General features: G+C 34.8%; 2 protein-coding genes and 1 long non-coding RNA gene across 5 annotated transcripts in view; 1 reads left to right on the forward strand and 2 right to left on the reverse strand.

Moving 5' to 3' along the window:
* Nucleotides 1-5,483: 5,483 nt before the first annotated feature.
* LOC145729642 (serine/threonine-protein kinase RIO3-like) lies at nucleotides 5,484-6,666 on the reverse strand. The gene is made up of 4 exons (XM_081980486.1): nucleotides 6,417-6,666; nucleotides 6,064-6,294; nucleotides 5,903-6,006; nucleotides 5,484-5,785 (listed from the first exon to the last, which is right to left on the reverse strand). Exons 1-4 carry the CDS (start codon nucleotides 6,526-6,528, stop codon nucleotides 5,753-5,755), a joined length of 480 nt encoding a protein of 159 aa, XP_081836612.1. The 5' UTR covers nucleotides 6,529-6,666; the 3' UTR covers nucleotides 5,484-5,752.
* Nucleotides 6,667-8,085: 1,419 nt separating this feature from the next.
* On the reverse strand, nucleotides 8,086-9,359 carry LOC145729219 (uncharacterized). Its single transcript, XR_014178304.1, has 3 exons — nucleotides 9,004-9,359; nucleotides 8,880-8,946; nucleotides 8,086-8,825 (listed from the first exon to the last, which is right to left on the reverse strand). It is a non-coding gene; the product is annotated as an uncharacterized LOC145729219 (long non-coding RNA).
* A 2,250-nt stretch (nucleotides 9,360-11,609) lies between these two features.
* The window catches only part of LOC145728887 (uncharacterized), a 30,693-nt gene continuing 26,126 nt past the window's right edge, over nucleotides 11,610-16,176 (forward strand). Inside the window, exon 1 of one of the 3 annotated variants that reach the window (XM_081979404.1) lies at nucleotides 11,610-11,916. The gene's annotated coding sequence lies outside the window, so the exon portion shown is untranslated. The remainder of the gene's footprint in view (nucleotides 11,917-16,176) is intronic. The other 2 variants (XM_081979407.1, XM_081979405.1) reach the window with 2 other exon arrangements.

Raw genomic sequence — 16,176 nt, forward strand, 5'->3', positions numbered from 1 at the left:
CACTGTTTCGGAGTTTCTTTAGTGTTTTGGAAGTTGTTAGACTACGTTTTTTTACTACTACTAGTTAGTTATTGGAAGGTTAGTTTTAAAAATTATTGAAAGCTTTTAAACTGCTCTTTAAGTATACAGAAGCTTTTAGACGGTTTTAAAATATTTTGATGCTAAGCTGCTTCAGGAGCATTTGGAAGCTTCTAGATTCTATTTTAGAGCTTCTAAACCTTTGAAATCTTTTTAGACTGCTTCAAGAGCATTTATAAGATTTTTAGCATCAGCTTAAAAAGCGTATTGAAGGCCTTGGACTGCTTTGACAAAAATACAACTTGGATAACTTTATATGCTGTGATATAGTCAGGGGGTCATCGATTGAAAAGCTAATAATTTTGGTTTTTGGGAGTTGAAAATGTAGTAGTCAAACTTCACAGTTTAGCTGACGTTTTACAAAATTTATTTTTGTATCCTCAGCACCTACGGATTTAAAAACCAAGGTCAAGAGAAAGCATAGCAAAAGCAGCTTCGATTTACGCAAATGCTGCCCATGTTGACTTATCATTATGAGTGTATCACATAAAATTTTTGCCTGATGAGATATTATTTCATTTGGCCACTTTGTAGTTGCCGTCCAAGTTCTGCAAGACAAAACATTGTCTGCGATGTTTTCAAATGGCGCCTAACCATTTATTAGGAAAGGAAGTCATTAAAGTCGCTTTTGGCCAGACTAGAAACCTTATCTGCTTTGAATACCCAAACCAGGCGACATTTCGGTTTAGCAAAGTATACCAGAGTAAAATGGAGCAATAAAAGATATTTTTTTTTGCATGAAGCATTAATTTTTGATAGTTAAATTTACAAACTAAATATAATGGTTTTTAAAAACCACAAATTTATTTCAGACAAGTTACAAAGTGAGCTTCATAATATGGAACTGAACTCGAGCATTCTGTTTCTAACAATTTTATATTAAAATAGTTGCCGACTACACATTACATGACTTAAGTATAAACATTGGGTATTCCTAATTAAAGGGTTAGGTATCATGCAACTTGACTAAAACCCCTAATTTTTGGCTATCATTAAGGAAATGATAGTCAAAACCTTGTAAATAGACTTGATAACTTATTTGCAAGTTTCTGAGTCAATTTTTATTATTTAATGTCCGACAAGGTTATTGTTTCATCAATAATGACACCTATTAAGGTCAATTATCTAAGAAATAATGCCTAGGGCGTTATTTTTCATAATGCTCTCTCACTCTTTATTTAAAGTTAAATTCTTCTACAATTTTTTTAAAAAATTCCTACATGAAACATATCCAAAAAGTTTTTTCACCCAAACAAAATTACAAAAAGCATTTTTACATAGTTCATGAAAAGTTATGATATTAACTATTCATTTATGTAGTTTTTAGTTTAATATTGATTGTATAGATTTTCGAATGTAAACATTTTCATTCATTTTTTTATTTTTGGTTGCTATTTTGTCGAAAACGGGGCACGCTACATTATGTCATTTATTTATTAAATCTTTTTTATAATCAATAGAACTATCCAAGAATTCAAAATTATTGGTACCTCCGACGATAAAAGGGATCATCTGGAATTTTTACTTTCGTGCAGACACAATTAAATCGGTAACTCCGAGAGTTTGTGCTCCGGTTGTAAATCAAGATAACGGAAATTGAAGGGGTCCCGACCCACGGAGGTATAGGGAAGACAAGACAAGAAGTACGGTCCTTAAGGACATCGGTAAAGCAAAACATCTTATGAGAGATTTAATCCATTTTATGACAATTTTTAACCCAAATTAAAGAAAAACTAAGCTAGAGATTGATATTTTCTAAAAAGGATATGAAAGAAGGCACTTGCTAGAATGTGCGAAAGTCATATAATTTTAATAGTATGACAATTAAAAATTTTGTAAACATCTTAAAAAAATTATATAATTAGTATAATTTTGAAGCCACTATTTTTCCTACCTGCAAAACTTTTTTGGTGACAAAAATATCTTTCAAACAAGCCCTAAACCATGCTTGGAAGACGTCGAGCCTTCCAACCAAATTATATAAATAATTTGGCATGCCCAACATTTACATAATTTTATGGTGTCTTCCTTTTATTAAGTACATTAACTCAAATCGTGGAGATAGTTTACTACTATTGACAAAGCCTCTTCAAAGAATAAAAAATAGCCTTTAAAAAGAAGTAAAATAAACTTCAAAACGTCGGCAAATTTTTTTGTCCCTTATCCGATACACTTCGCTCCACTCAATTAAAAACAGTAGAGACGTACGACTTATCATTATTAAAATTATTATTAATTTAAAACTTTGTCATCAATCAGTAAAGCTTACTTACTGTAATATATGTGTTTAGTGCAGAATACATTCCTAGTCTGTCATAAAAATGACAGTCACGACAAGAGACAGTTCGGCTTGTCAGACTCATGAATTAATTAAAGTTTGTTTTTGTTAATAATTATATTGTTTATTTCCTTTGCCTAATAACATTACATGGCGCAGTCGATGTGGTTCTAGAAGTTCCTACCTTGTGGAAATAATTACATTGTTGTGGTTAAAGTTAAAAAAAAAAAAACAATTATGGATGTGAGGTTACCAGAGCCAGATTTTCCGGAAACGTGGCGGAGAATTTCCGTAGGTTTAAACAGAGCTTTGAAACCTATATGGTGGCTAGTGGAAAATGCGAAAAAGAAGATAAAATAAAAATAGCTCTTTTATTGAACCTGTTGGGTGAAGAAGGTTTGGAGGTTTTTAATATATTAAAACTAACTGAAGTACAAAAAAGCAATTATGATAATGTGTTAATTATCAGAACTGGAACAGTATTTAACACCAAAACTAATGTTAATAGTAATGTTGTGTATGAGCGTTTTTTATTTTATAAGAGAAAACAAGAAGAGGGAGAGTCGTTTGATCACTTCTTAACAGATTTAAAGAAATTATCTCAAAGTTGTGAGTTTGGAGCTGCCTCAAATGATTCTATGATTCGAGATCGAATTGTCCTCGGAATAAATAGTAAAGAGCTACAAGAAAAGCTTCTACATATGGAGGATTTAAACTTAAATAGAGCCATTAGAATCTGTAGGGCCAATGAATTGGCCAAAGTGCAGCTAAGAGAAGTTCAGGAACAATGTTCGGCCGAAGCAGTAAAGGTGGATCAACTGAATAAAGGAAGCAAAACAGGCTTTCAAAGAGCAAAGGTACCTGCAGCAGAGGGTGGATATCAAAGGGACAATAGAGGTGATGAGCTGTATCAATGTGGAAGAAAACACGGCCCCAGGCAATGTCAAGCATATGGGCGGAGATGTCAGAAGTGTGCACAGTATGGCCACTTTGCCAGGTTCTGTAAAAGTACTCGAGGCAATGTCAGGCTGGTGAAGGAAGTTCAGGAGCAGGAGCCGAATACTGACACTGAAGATGAGAAGGACCAGGCATTCTTGGTATGTACTATAAAGGTTAGTGAAGTTAAAAGTAACCATGAGTAGATGGAGAAATTAGTGTTAAATGGTGTTTGCCCAATTCAGTTTAAAATAGATACTGGGTCGCAGGTAAATATTATATCTATAAATTTGTAGTAGTAGTCCATGTTCTCTGAGTGGAGGTAAATGAATACAAAAGGGGGTGAGGAACACTCAGCCTTCTCCACAATAAACTTTATTGAACCTCAATTAAAGAGGGTACGCTTACTAGTTTCGAGTACATAAATACTCATCTTCAGGAGCTTAAGATGTAAAATTTGTGCCGGCTGTCTTTTTTAAAAAAGGGTGAGACAGCGATACCCAAGGTAAATTAAAGATAAAAGCATAGAAACATCGCTCGATGTGTCCAATAAAGGGTTAAATAAAACTTGTGATGGAGAAAAAGGGAAAAAGTTGACAAAATTCTAATACATACTAATACAAATGTTTCAAAATTTGTACAGGGTGTTCAATTACAAAAGGGGTGTTTTTAAAAGTACCAGTGGACCAAGCTTCTACTGGCTGGGATTACTCTGTATAATTATGTTTATATAATATTATATTGTTACGGTTTGGGCCTACTACGCTCTATACTTCTGAACGAGCACTCGATTCGGGATGGAATCGATGCGCCGCAATATCTGGCCGGGCGCGTGTTAAAGTAGGCCACCGTTAGATAGCGATACACCGAGAAGCATCTTCGATGTTCGACGCAAATCGCGAAGCGTTTCAGAGTGGTTCTAGAACGTGGTTTACCGAATATAAAAGAAGTGGTCTCGACGGTGGACGAGTAGTGGATTTGGGAACGCGAGTTTAAATAGTAGATGTTAAGTCGTGAAGCTAATTGGACTGCACTTCTTTTGGGGTTATGCACAACAAATAAAACCGAAGGACCATTTACCAATATTATTGGTTTATTGTGTAACTTAACAAATAACTTAGATTAGTTTACGGGTTAAAAAGTCGCGATAACAATTAATATTTTAATTAATTGACAAATAAACGTGCAAAAGTACGAGCAACAACAAAAAACGTGTACAAATTCGACTTCTTAACACACCGTTCTTCCGTCGCGATCTATCGCTGTCTCTCTCTTTCAGTTTCCGCGGCTATCACGTTGTTAATCGTCGCGGCAGGGTTGTCACGTTGAGCTTTATTTACTTAGAGACGTAACAGTAGAATAATTGTGGAATTGTAGTAGTGTTTTTGGGAGCCGAATTAATTATTGTACAGAGTGTTTTGAAGTGTAAATAAATTTATTTCTTGTTGAGTTAAATTGACTTTGTGTAAACCCACGGGAAAATCGTAACAATATTGTGGAATTTATATTTTTATTAGGAGGAAACATGACACGTGTGAAACGTCGTGAAAAATATAGAGCGTCCTTGAAGACCTGTAAAAAATACCGCTTTCCAAATTTCAGCGTGTTTTGTCATAATTCTGGGATCGTTGAAGCAATTTTGATAAAATTTGGTACAAGTACTTTCGAAATAGATACTCATTACTTGACGAAAGTAACTTTTGTCTAAACTGTCTAGTGACGAATAGTTACAAGAGACTTGGTTTTTTGTATTTTAAAAGGCTGTATTTGTCTTGTGATGAGTTATTATACAAACTGGCAACATGCATCTCAACTTATTTTTTGAAGTACAACGACTTCTTGCAGCACTATTATTAAAAAATAAAATATTACAATTTTTGGCAGCTCTAATGTCTCGCTTTTTTTTAAAACGGGTCTTAAAACGTAATAACTAGGTTATCTCGCAAAAAAAACTTCAAAACAAAATTTTTCAAAAGATATTTCTCCAAATTGAACAAGGAAATTAAAAAATTGTATTTTTTTAATAATATTCAGTGAGCGCAGAAAATAGAACGGACAAATAAAAACCATCTTCTTGAAACCAACTGAAATTTGGAGGACTGTATCTTTCTTAGGAAGCGCTTTTCAGGAAAATGACATAACGTCATGTCAACTTATTTTTTAAGGAACTGAACATAAAAAATAAATAAAATGACATGAGCAAAACAGTGGTTTTTATTGTTTATTATATGAGCAGAATTACTATTTTATGGAACTAAATTTAAATCTATGTTACATAGGGCAATTGCAAAATTATACATAAAAATCCCATGTTAGGAGAGCTGTTGCCAATAATGCAAATCCGTGGTCTTGACAATGATGGAGATGAACTTTGTAAATGACATTGCGTCAGTGTACCAAAACGCTTGCGACGTCATTCCACATGACCATCGATATGGTTGATAACGTCAGGAAGTCTGATTAAAATCTCCGTTTGGCACTTTTGGTAAGTTTCTGTAAAATTATAATTATAGGATTAGGATAAGGTTGCGTTACCAAATAGTTTCTCTGCATTTTGCAAAATTAACATTGTAACCCATTAAGTAAAAGTCAAAAACATAAAAAACTTACCTTGTAACCACATACTGGAAAACTGATTTTATCTCTAAGAAAACTGTCAAAATGATTCCACTCTTTTCTGTCTCTAGTGTTTTCCTCCTCATCACTTTCAAAATCTACAAGACAACATCATGAAAACAGTTTGGAAACACAAATTGACTCTCTTAACTTACCAAAATTTTCGGAAGTTCTTTTAAACTTCTCGAAAGATATCGACACTTTAGAGTCACCATTATACTTTTGTTGTGTTCTCATCAGCATCTTGTCATACTCTTTATCAAATTTCAGCTGCAGGATTGTGGCAACTAGGGCATCACTGTCCATGGTATCATTTGATATAGCCCTCAGCACCTCCTCAGGGATATCCTCAGATGTTAAGGTAGCATTGGAAGAAGTGTGAGCATCTGTGGTGATAATAGCAATAATGAAATGTTGTGCAACTCATTGGTCGTTGTAAAAATGGTTGTAATTGGGAGCTGAATTGCTCTCGCTACATAGTTTTTATGTATAATGTGAATGAACTTACCTGTTATAGAAATTTTCTGGCCCAACTTTCGATTTTCTCTTGCCTCTTTGGACATGATTTCGCTCAAATTTACAGCTTCTGGTTTTTTAACGTTGGCCCAACGACAAGCCATTTTAAACTTATGTGGATATAAAATGCCTTTTTAGAAAAATAACAAGTACTTAAAACAGAGCGTAAAGTTTCACTTCTGTTTGCTTCGACAGTTTCAACGGAAATGAATGAAATTAGATGGATGCTAGATGCTACGACTACGGCCGCTACGGGTCTAAAACCCAAGTGGGTGTGGCCTATTGTGCATTGGGTAGGGGTAGACTATCAAAGCCATTGGGTAAAATTTAGCGTCCGAATACGACGTTACGTAAATTAATTGACCTAAATAAGCCTCATTAAAATGTTATTGACGTATTCACATGCAGGAACTTGAGTCAAAGATCATTGGGCAGCCTAACCTAAGCCAATTTAATGCGGATAACTTTTTTGTAAATAGTTTTGACCATTAACAACTATTACATTAATACGATTTGGGTTACTCACTGGTTATGCTATCTGTTGCACGTGAACAATAACCTTTACAATAACCAGCAATAACTATAGTTTTAACTACCATGGATTGGTTATTCGCATTAAAATGGCTCTAAAGTTTACTATTAGGGTACGTCAATTATGATCAATGTTTATAGACTAGAATAGAATGTTTATAGGGTTTCATTTTTTCATGGCAATATGCATTGCAGATATTTATTTTCTGAAAAAAATGATGGATGACTGCATCTATCAAACAACATTAATGATTTCTCAAGACTCCGGGCAGTACTTATGTAAGTTAACTTAGTGAATAATTGTAGCAACAAACTAAATTTATTATTATGTAGTAGCTTTTTCTTTTTTGGGAGTTGGATCGGGTTTACGTAGAATCAATATACAACAGTATAGCCAACGTTTCGCATATTTGTTTTTGCATCTTCAGGGCACGCTGTTCTTATGATTCCGTGTCATTGTTTTTTATGCACGCATTTGGAGGCATTCACGGGGATATCACATTTAAATAAAACGTTTTAAAAGTTACATATAACATTTAAACCACACACAAATTAAAACGTTTAAAAACTAACTAAACTAACTTTAACACTTTGCGTTGTTGCCAGATCAGTGGGAAAGAACAGCAACTTTTGATTTTCAAATGGAACATCCTGTTTCTAATCTCATTTTTGAATTCCCCGCATAAAGGCTAGTAATTAATGAATACTCCCCTATACCTATCTTGCACCATTTCTTAGATATTTCATAAAAATAGTTAATTTGTCAGCAAAACGGTAGTCTAAACAGGAGAAGGAGGTGGGACCCTGTGGGAGGTGAGTGTCACAATCAGGAGGAGGTGGGACCCTAATCTATACAAAAAGTAACTGTGTCAGAAAAAATTTGAACAACTTGTCTATTGATAAACATTGTGAAATCACAGGTGTTGAAGTTATAAATGTAAATATTGTCATTGTATGCATCTATAGATCGCCAAGTGGCCAACTAGATCTTTTCTTCCAAACTTTGTTACAATCTTTTTACTTATTGCTAATAAAATTAAAACTTATCTCGGGCGTGGATAATTGAGCATGAGATAGCCCTGCTAAGCAACACTTTTGGGTTTTAAGGTAGTCGAAAACATACACTGAACTAGGTGAAATGTACAATCTATATTTACAAATTTACAGTTTACAAAGAATAAAAACAGTTAAGGCTGAAGGCTTAAAATTTACTCAGGAAATTACTCGAACACAGTTCTAGGGCTGTTGCTAACTCTTAACTTAAAACATACCGCCCTTACTGCCAGATTTACTGGAGCCGGGGACGAATCGGGATGCAGCGCTACAGCACGATCCTTTAGGCCAATGTTGTTGTTGTAGAATACCTAGGCAGAAATCAAGAACAGCAAACAGCATCCAAAACAATAAGCTAACTGACTTTGACTTGGTTAATCTGTTAAGTGGCAATAAGCCAGAATAAAGGTCCACTTCCAGTGGTTACTACAAGGGTTAACCGAGCCAAGGTCAATACTTAAAAAGTCAAAACAGTAACTATTACTCTAAATGCTATCAAGTTCAGTTCCAGTTGCTTTGTGAATCACAATAAAACTATAACCCACTAACCAGGCGAAATGCTCCCTCCAAAACAGTCACCACAGTCTTGGTGGTTTAGCACGTGGCTATCCGCTGGCCAGTCATCCAGCAGGAAAATAAAATGGTGCCTGAATCTTTGTTCCCTTCCAATCCACCAATCCACGAACTCTTAGCTCCCTGTAGCTACCGCGTGGTTCTGTCCACGGCAAATCAACCAAGTACCACTCCCTGCTTGTTTCCAACAAGATACCCTGCTCTGACTCCAGGAGACAGGCTTTGACTACAACCAGGAGGGGCCCTTCAGATAAATCTAACCTTACATACCCAGGTTAACACATGTCAAGAAAATTACCTTTTTATTTCTAAAAAAGGACGAAAAAGCAAAACGGCCCGCTTCCAACCACTGGAATACGGCCACCCTCAAATAAAACCAACATTAAAACCTGGGTTGCTTCTAGCAAATTAAGGCAACTTACCAAAATGGCGGAAATAACCTCACACACACGCGTGTCACAAAATCGAACACCAAATTCGTGGATCTCGCTCGATAGTCAGCGTAAAAAAGAACTGGCCAGATGACAAATTGGCCTTTTATAGACTTGCACAATTCTAGAATCTCAGCGAACAAACTTTTCAACTTGGTGATGCATCATTTTCCTTGAACTCTATTGACACTATTGACATAGACTGACCGGCACGACAAGAATGACAACCAACTGTCACGACCATGGAAGTATACAGATGTTAAAGACGATTCAGCCGATGTTAACTCTGAATGACGGACAAACAAGTTACGGGCAAGGTTAAAACTTACCGTAACACTTTAAGTTTTTCATATAAATTAAGCAATTGAAATTAATATGTTGTCATAATGAGTAGATAATTTAGTTTGATATAATTTAATAATTAGTAGTAAATATGCCTTACCTTGGAGATATGGTTTTAAAAAAAATGGATAAGCAGTTATAAATAACACCTTTTATTAACATCATACGATACAAAACAAATTGAACATCTATGGTGTAGTTATATGGCCGTTTCTGATCATCTAATATTAAATAGACATCCTTAGAATAGCTTTGTTAATTCAGCATTTATTTTCTTATTTATACAGCAGCGTTTGTACATTAAGATAACTCGCTTGGTTAACCTTCAATGTAATTTCGTTTGTTTTTATGAAATAAAAGATTTTTAAAAACAGAAGTTGCATTAATAAGAACAAAATTGGCGCAGTCGGTAGAATCCTTTCGGAGTGCGAATTCAAATTCAGATTTAGTGAAAAGTTCGGAGTTCGTGAAAGTTTGAAGTTCGTGAAGGTTACATCACTGGATTAAGTAGCACCCTCTGTGCCAACAGTTAAGGAAGGATTCTGAAGAACGGACCAACGCAACGCATCTTGTGACTCCTGGCAGACATCGCTTTCTGGTTCGCCACAACGAGAGAAGCCAGAAGTTACATATTAGCCGTACTTAGCGACGTACCGCTTGATACAGGACGAAATACTGGAAGACAAACTGTGAGTCAGTAATTTCCTATAGTTCCTATAGTTGGTGTACCTGTTAGTTAGGGATGAAAAGTAAATGAAGAAATTTACTCAAAAAGATAAAGTATTAGAGGATATATCGTATCCAAAACGGAAATTAATTTAGATAAGATTCATGAAGACTTAGAAAAAGCAAAACAACTAACTGTACATCATCTAACGAAATTCGATGTTGTTACCTCTAGCGTATCAATTACATTAATATTGTCACGTTGGGGGGTAGCTCAGAAGAAGGAAACCACAGGTGTACAGGTAATCCGCTTTTATTCAAGATAAAACTACAATGGTCTTACCCCCAGATTGCCAAGAAGGCGAGGATCATGATGTACGGTGTATCAGCAGGAATGGTTACTGAGGTTCGCGGAGGGCACACGCTTACCGGGGGTGAATAGAACCCTAGACTAGTGTCCCAGGGCATGCACCACGCCGAATAAGACGCTATAGTACTGCTAAAGGAAGATAAGCCGGTACGGCAACTAATGCTGCTCGCCCGTGCTATTTCCTTTAACAGGCTGATTCCCGGGTGCTTGCACTTGGTTACCACCTGCTCCACTAAAAGCTACACAGATGGTGAACACAGACTATCCCAGAGATCAGTGAGTGACCTCCCTCTGGGAGAGACCCCAGAGTTCGGTGATTAGTACGTGCTTTGAAGCTGTATTTATACCCACATCATGACCCCAATTCGCTGATCTTGTTTACATAAGTCTGTTATTGGGGGAGACCGAAGCAAATGCAGATACGTAACATAGTGTAATTACTATGTTACAATATTAATTATTATTTTTATCATTGTTGGTATTGTAATTTACTATTACTATAGAAATAATAAAGGCAATGTAAAAGTGGATATAAAACTAGAAACCTTCGAAAATCCACCTCAATTTTCTCAGCCTTAGTGAGGGAGGAGTTATATGGCCATTTCTGATGATCTAATATTAAATAGACATCCTTAGAATAGCTTTGTTAATTCAGCATTTATTTTCCTATTTATACAGCAGCGTTTGTGATGTAATTAGTCATTAAGATAACTCGCTTGGTTAACGTTCAATGTAATTTCGTTCGTTTTTATGAAATAAAAGTTTTTTAAAAACAGAAGTTGCATTAATAAGAACAAAATTGTGTGTTGAACGTACAACACAACAAAACAGAAGCATACAATAAAACTAGCAGTCACATAGGTCACTAATTTACCCACTCCGAAAAAATGTTACCCTTTTTTGTGGTTGTCGCTGTAACATGTTCGGTGAAGAACACAGGGTGGTTCAGTAGGTAAACAGTAGCATACGCTTTTTACTGAACCACCCTGCGCTGTAACATGTTCAAAATAATTTTAAAAACCCATATACTACTTCCAATCAAACGTGTTCTTTCGTGTCGAATAAAGTGAATAACCCTGTATTATAGTGTTATGTGTTTTTCACAAGAACGATGCTAAACTGTCTAAAAATTTCTCCTTTAAAAAACAACTGATTAGGAAACATGGAAGTATCAACATTGCATGATGACCCGTTTTAATTGGAACGCAAAGTATGTAAAATTCAAAACTGTTTTTATGATAGGTTAAACGTCGAAATACAAACACCTAAAATAAAAGTTAAAGTAAATATTGTCTGACCATACTGACTTTTTTGCTTTGTGCATTCTACCACTTGGGCATCAGATATGAACTTAATTTAGTTTATTTAGTGTCAACTGATAAAACACCTGATGTTTTTCGGACAAATATAGTGTTTAACGTGTTTATGTGTTGTATTATGTTAATTACAGTGTTGTTGGAGTTTACGTAACGTATGTGTGTATTGCTTGTTGCAAGGAGCGACATTTTAGACTTGGATTTTGCAAGGTAAATTAGTTAAGAGATTTAAGATACATTTTAAAATAAAACACATACTTTTATATTCCATCGACCGTATTTAACCGCTTTAGGGTACAAACATAGTAAAGCGACGAGCAAAGCAGAGAGCAAAGCGACGAAGTAGTTAATTACCTAACAAGTGTGGAAAGTGGTACTTTCCCGCACGAGACGCAGTTAAAGGCCGGGAAAGACGCTTTTCGCATGTGATAGGTACAACATTTTTCCTACCAGTATCATTTTTCATGAAATTGAACGAAAATGTATAGTAAAAATTACTAAAGTGAAAGACTCTGTTTGCAAAGATGATTAAAAGTGTAGTCTTAATTGAGAAATCATATAAACAGTTATGATTTTTTAATTTAAAATGTTTTTTTTTTTGAAAAATGAAATGAGTGTAAAAAAGTTACTTTTCCGCACTTATTTTTTCTTCACTTGAACATCTCATAAAGTTGGTGCAAATGGGTATTTTCGCTTTACACATATAAACTTCAAAATTGCAGGTTTAATATACATTTACTGTAAATTAATCTTGCAATGCGGAAAAGTAACTTTACTGCACTAGTGTGGAAAAGTACTCATTTGAGTGCGGAAAAGTGCACTTTACCGCATCCGAGTAGGAAATAGTATAGTGTAAAACAAGGGTGAAAAAGATGTCCCTATCGGACGACGGCGATATGGACAATTCGCCCGAGTTTTACAGGCTATTTTTTCTACGACTAATTGGAATTACTTACCAAATTTCACACAAATAAACTCTCAATGTTTGAAACGTTTCCGTGATTACATTATCACTTTTGACGCAGCCAAAGTTTGACCGGTGTCCCGGATTGTCACCGGGTGACAGCTGATTAACTTCGTCTTTTAGGTTGAATGGTTTTGATTCATTGTAAATTGCAAGTTTGTATCATTTGCTTTATCATATAATAAAGTAGATGTTTTTATTCTTTAATTGAACACTAACTGAAACTTGAACGGCTTTTTCATTGCCTCAAAACATAATCCAAAATGCTATGTTTTGATTCCAACTGTCAGTGAGGATGACAATCAGAAGAATTATTTTGTTTACGTTCAAGATTAGCTGTAATTGGTCTATTTCTTTACGCACGCTGAAGATTGTCTAGGATTCTGTATTCGTTCAACCATTGGCAATTGCCTACTTATCCGTTCTCTAAACTGTTAAAGAATGAACCAATATACTATATATATATACTTTTCTACTACTACCCTGTAGAAGTAGAAAAACAAACATACATTATTAAATTCACTGACACATAGTGAAGAGCAAAGCGGAGAGTCAGAATTGTGTTACTTTTTGTCGGTTTGCTCGTCGCTCCACTATGTTTGTACCCTTAGAAGCATATGGGTATACGGAAGTTTTTAGACTGTTTTGAAATCATTTGGAAGCTTCTAGACTGTGTCGAAAGACTTTCGACTGCTCTAGAAACCTTTTGAAGTTCCTGTAGTGTTTCGAATTATTTTTAATTTACTTTAGGAGCATTGAAGGTTCTGAACTGCCTTTAAAACTTTTGAAACCCTGTAGATGGTTCTAGAAACTATTGAAAACTTTTAAACTGCTCTAAAAGCATAAGGAAACTTTTAGGCTTTCTTGAAATATTTTAGAGCTTCTAGATTGTTCTAAAAACTTTTGGAACGCTTTCGACTGCTTTAGGAGCATTTTGGAGTTTCTGTAGTGTTTTGAAATCTTTTTAGACTACTTTAGGAGCATTTGCAAGGATCCTGGAGAGTTTAAAAATTATTCAAGGCTTTGGACTTCTTTTGAAGCATTTGAAAACTTATGGACGGTTCTAGAATCTTATAGAAGCTTTTAAACTGCTTTAGAAGCATACGGAAGCTTTTAGGCTGTCTTGAAAGGTTTTGAAAGCTTCTAGACTAGGTGAAGATTATTTGGAAGCCTTTAGAGTGTTCTAAAACGTTTTTTATAAAATCGTGAAAAAAAGTATACTTTTTACATAGTAGTTTTCCTAATCAATGCGAAAAGTTATGTTTTAAAGCTTATCCGAACTCCGCTTCGCATCGTTTGTCTAACTGCTTTCAAGTGCGGAAAAACTACTTTGCGCACGTGTGAGGAACAATATTTTTTCAACGAATAAAATAACTATAAATTTTGTTTTTTATTTTAAACTTTTATTGACAATTTTCCCGCACTTTCGCAAGGCATTTTAGGGTTTCTATAGTGTTTTGGAAAGTTTTTACGTTTTTTTAGACTACTTTAGGAGCATTTAGAAATTCTTTGGTCAGTTTAAATTTGTAAATTGTTACTACCCATTTTGCAAAAGATAATTGGTACCTATGTTATTTTCTCTCAGAAGCCTTCAATATTTCAATATAGCAAATGTCATTATTGCCACTTAACTTAGGGCCTAGAATGACCCACTGTGCGACGTTACAGAATCAATAAGATTAAGTTAAAACTCATCCGTTTTTTTGTCAAAGGAGTTATCTTACACATATAACCGCGTTTACAATTACCCGTATTTACATTTAATCTCACTTGACCCTAATATTAAGAAACTATTTATACTAATTTATTTAAAAAATTTACAAAGCTTTTTTGTCAAAAGTTAGTTAAACAATTAAAAAAATAGCCACAAATAAGCACAAAAAGAAGAAAAAACATGAAAAAAATCTGTCAAATGGCGTGTTTTTGCATAAATTGTTCACATTACATGTCAAAGGTTGATTGCTTTTATTATTTAAAAAAAACAAAATTTTTAGAAATTCGGACTCTAATTATCACCAATTTAATTTACTATCCGCCATAACCTGTGGAGTATATTGTCTATGTATTACCTATCTGTCACTGTCATTGTCAACCCCACTGCGGTTTGCGGTGTCGCGTTCCTATATTTGTCACATTGACAACTTCAAAATAGACACTAAACTGAGATAGAGTAGCCTGAAGCCAGGCATATAAAGGTTCTTTGAAGAAAAAATGACCGCAAGAGGGCCAGTCAGATTTTACTTGTGTCAATACTGTCATGTCATAAATCAAGATCAACCTGACTAATTTGTTTGTTCTAAATCCTAACCCTATTTCCTATTTCTAACCTGCGTTTCTAAGGAAAACAATTGTTTTGGTTGTTATTTTTTTCTGTTTTGTGAGTGTTTCCTTAATCGGTTATTTTAAAAACATGGGAAAAGCCACCGCCCTCTGTACAAGAAAGCCAAGAGGGTGCATGCCAAAAATTCCAATATGGCCGAAATATGGGATTGACAGTTTGCATTTGTTTGTATTGTGGAAATTGAGTTTTTGGATGATTAAATTAATTTTTAAAGTTTAAAGTCAAGACTTGGGATTACTTGCCAAAGTAATTTTTGTTTGCTATTATATGTTGTTGTTTATATGTTTGTTGTTCTAGTGAAAGTGTAGTTTGTGTTCATTTTATTGTGTTATCACTATTGTTATTGTTCCTTCATTGTTCTATAATTTGTTGTTGGTTTTTTAACTTCTATTGCCTCTACAATATGCCGTCACACTTGTTGTTTGCCAAATTGTAAAAGCAATTTGGAGAAAGGCCCAAAAGTGTCCTTTCCTTTCCAAAAGACCCTGCTCGAACCCAACAGTGGTTGAAAGCTTTGAACTGGAATGATTTTACTCCAACACAATACTCAGTGGTAAGTACAATATGCTTTCTCATTCAGTAAACTTATTGCCTCTTACATACATAAGTGAGTTACATTTTGAGGCCGCCTGCATTTTGAGAGCAACAAAGGTTTACTCTGAAGAAACGGGACAGCTTTTAGAAGTTTCATTGGCACATTTACATTTTAAAAGAAAGGTCTTGGTAATAATATAAAACCCATTTACCAGTTTTGCTTACCTAGATTCAAGGATTTCCAAATTTTCTTTGATTGAGCAGTTTTTACATTAGTTTGTTGTACTTTCCAAGAAAAAGGGTTCTAACCAAACTTGCTTTGGCTGGACTTTATTGGATATAAAAAGCTATATCTATACATATCTGGATCAGGAATGAAGCGTTCTTTGATTTTTCACTCACAACTTCTAATCAACTACACGAAAAATAAAAAAAAACATATTTTTTCGACGACTTACTTTGAAAGTACCTCATGTACGCTTCCATTTAGAAGCAGAAAGGGGTTATTTGCCGCGCGCGAGCAGAAAGAGAGATTTTCTGCTCTAGAGCGTTTTCGCTTTCTACTAACAATCTACTCACCAACTTTTTCGGCGTTTCCATAACAACGCTTGACATACCTGTTTGAAATATA

This window comes from Ips typographus, linkage group LG5, assembly GCF_016097725.1.
Source record: "Ips typographus isolate SLU linkage group LG5, UJ_Ityp_2.0, whole genome shotgun sequence".
Lineage (NCBI taxonomy): Eukaryota > Metazoa > Arthropoda > Insecta > Coleoptera > Curculionidae > Ips > Ips typographus.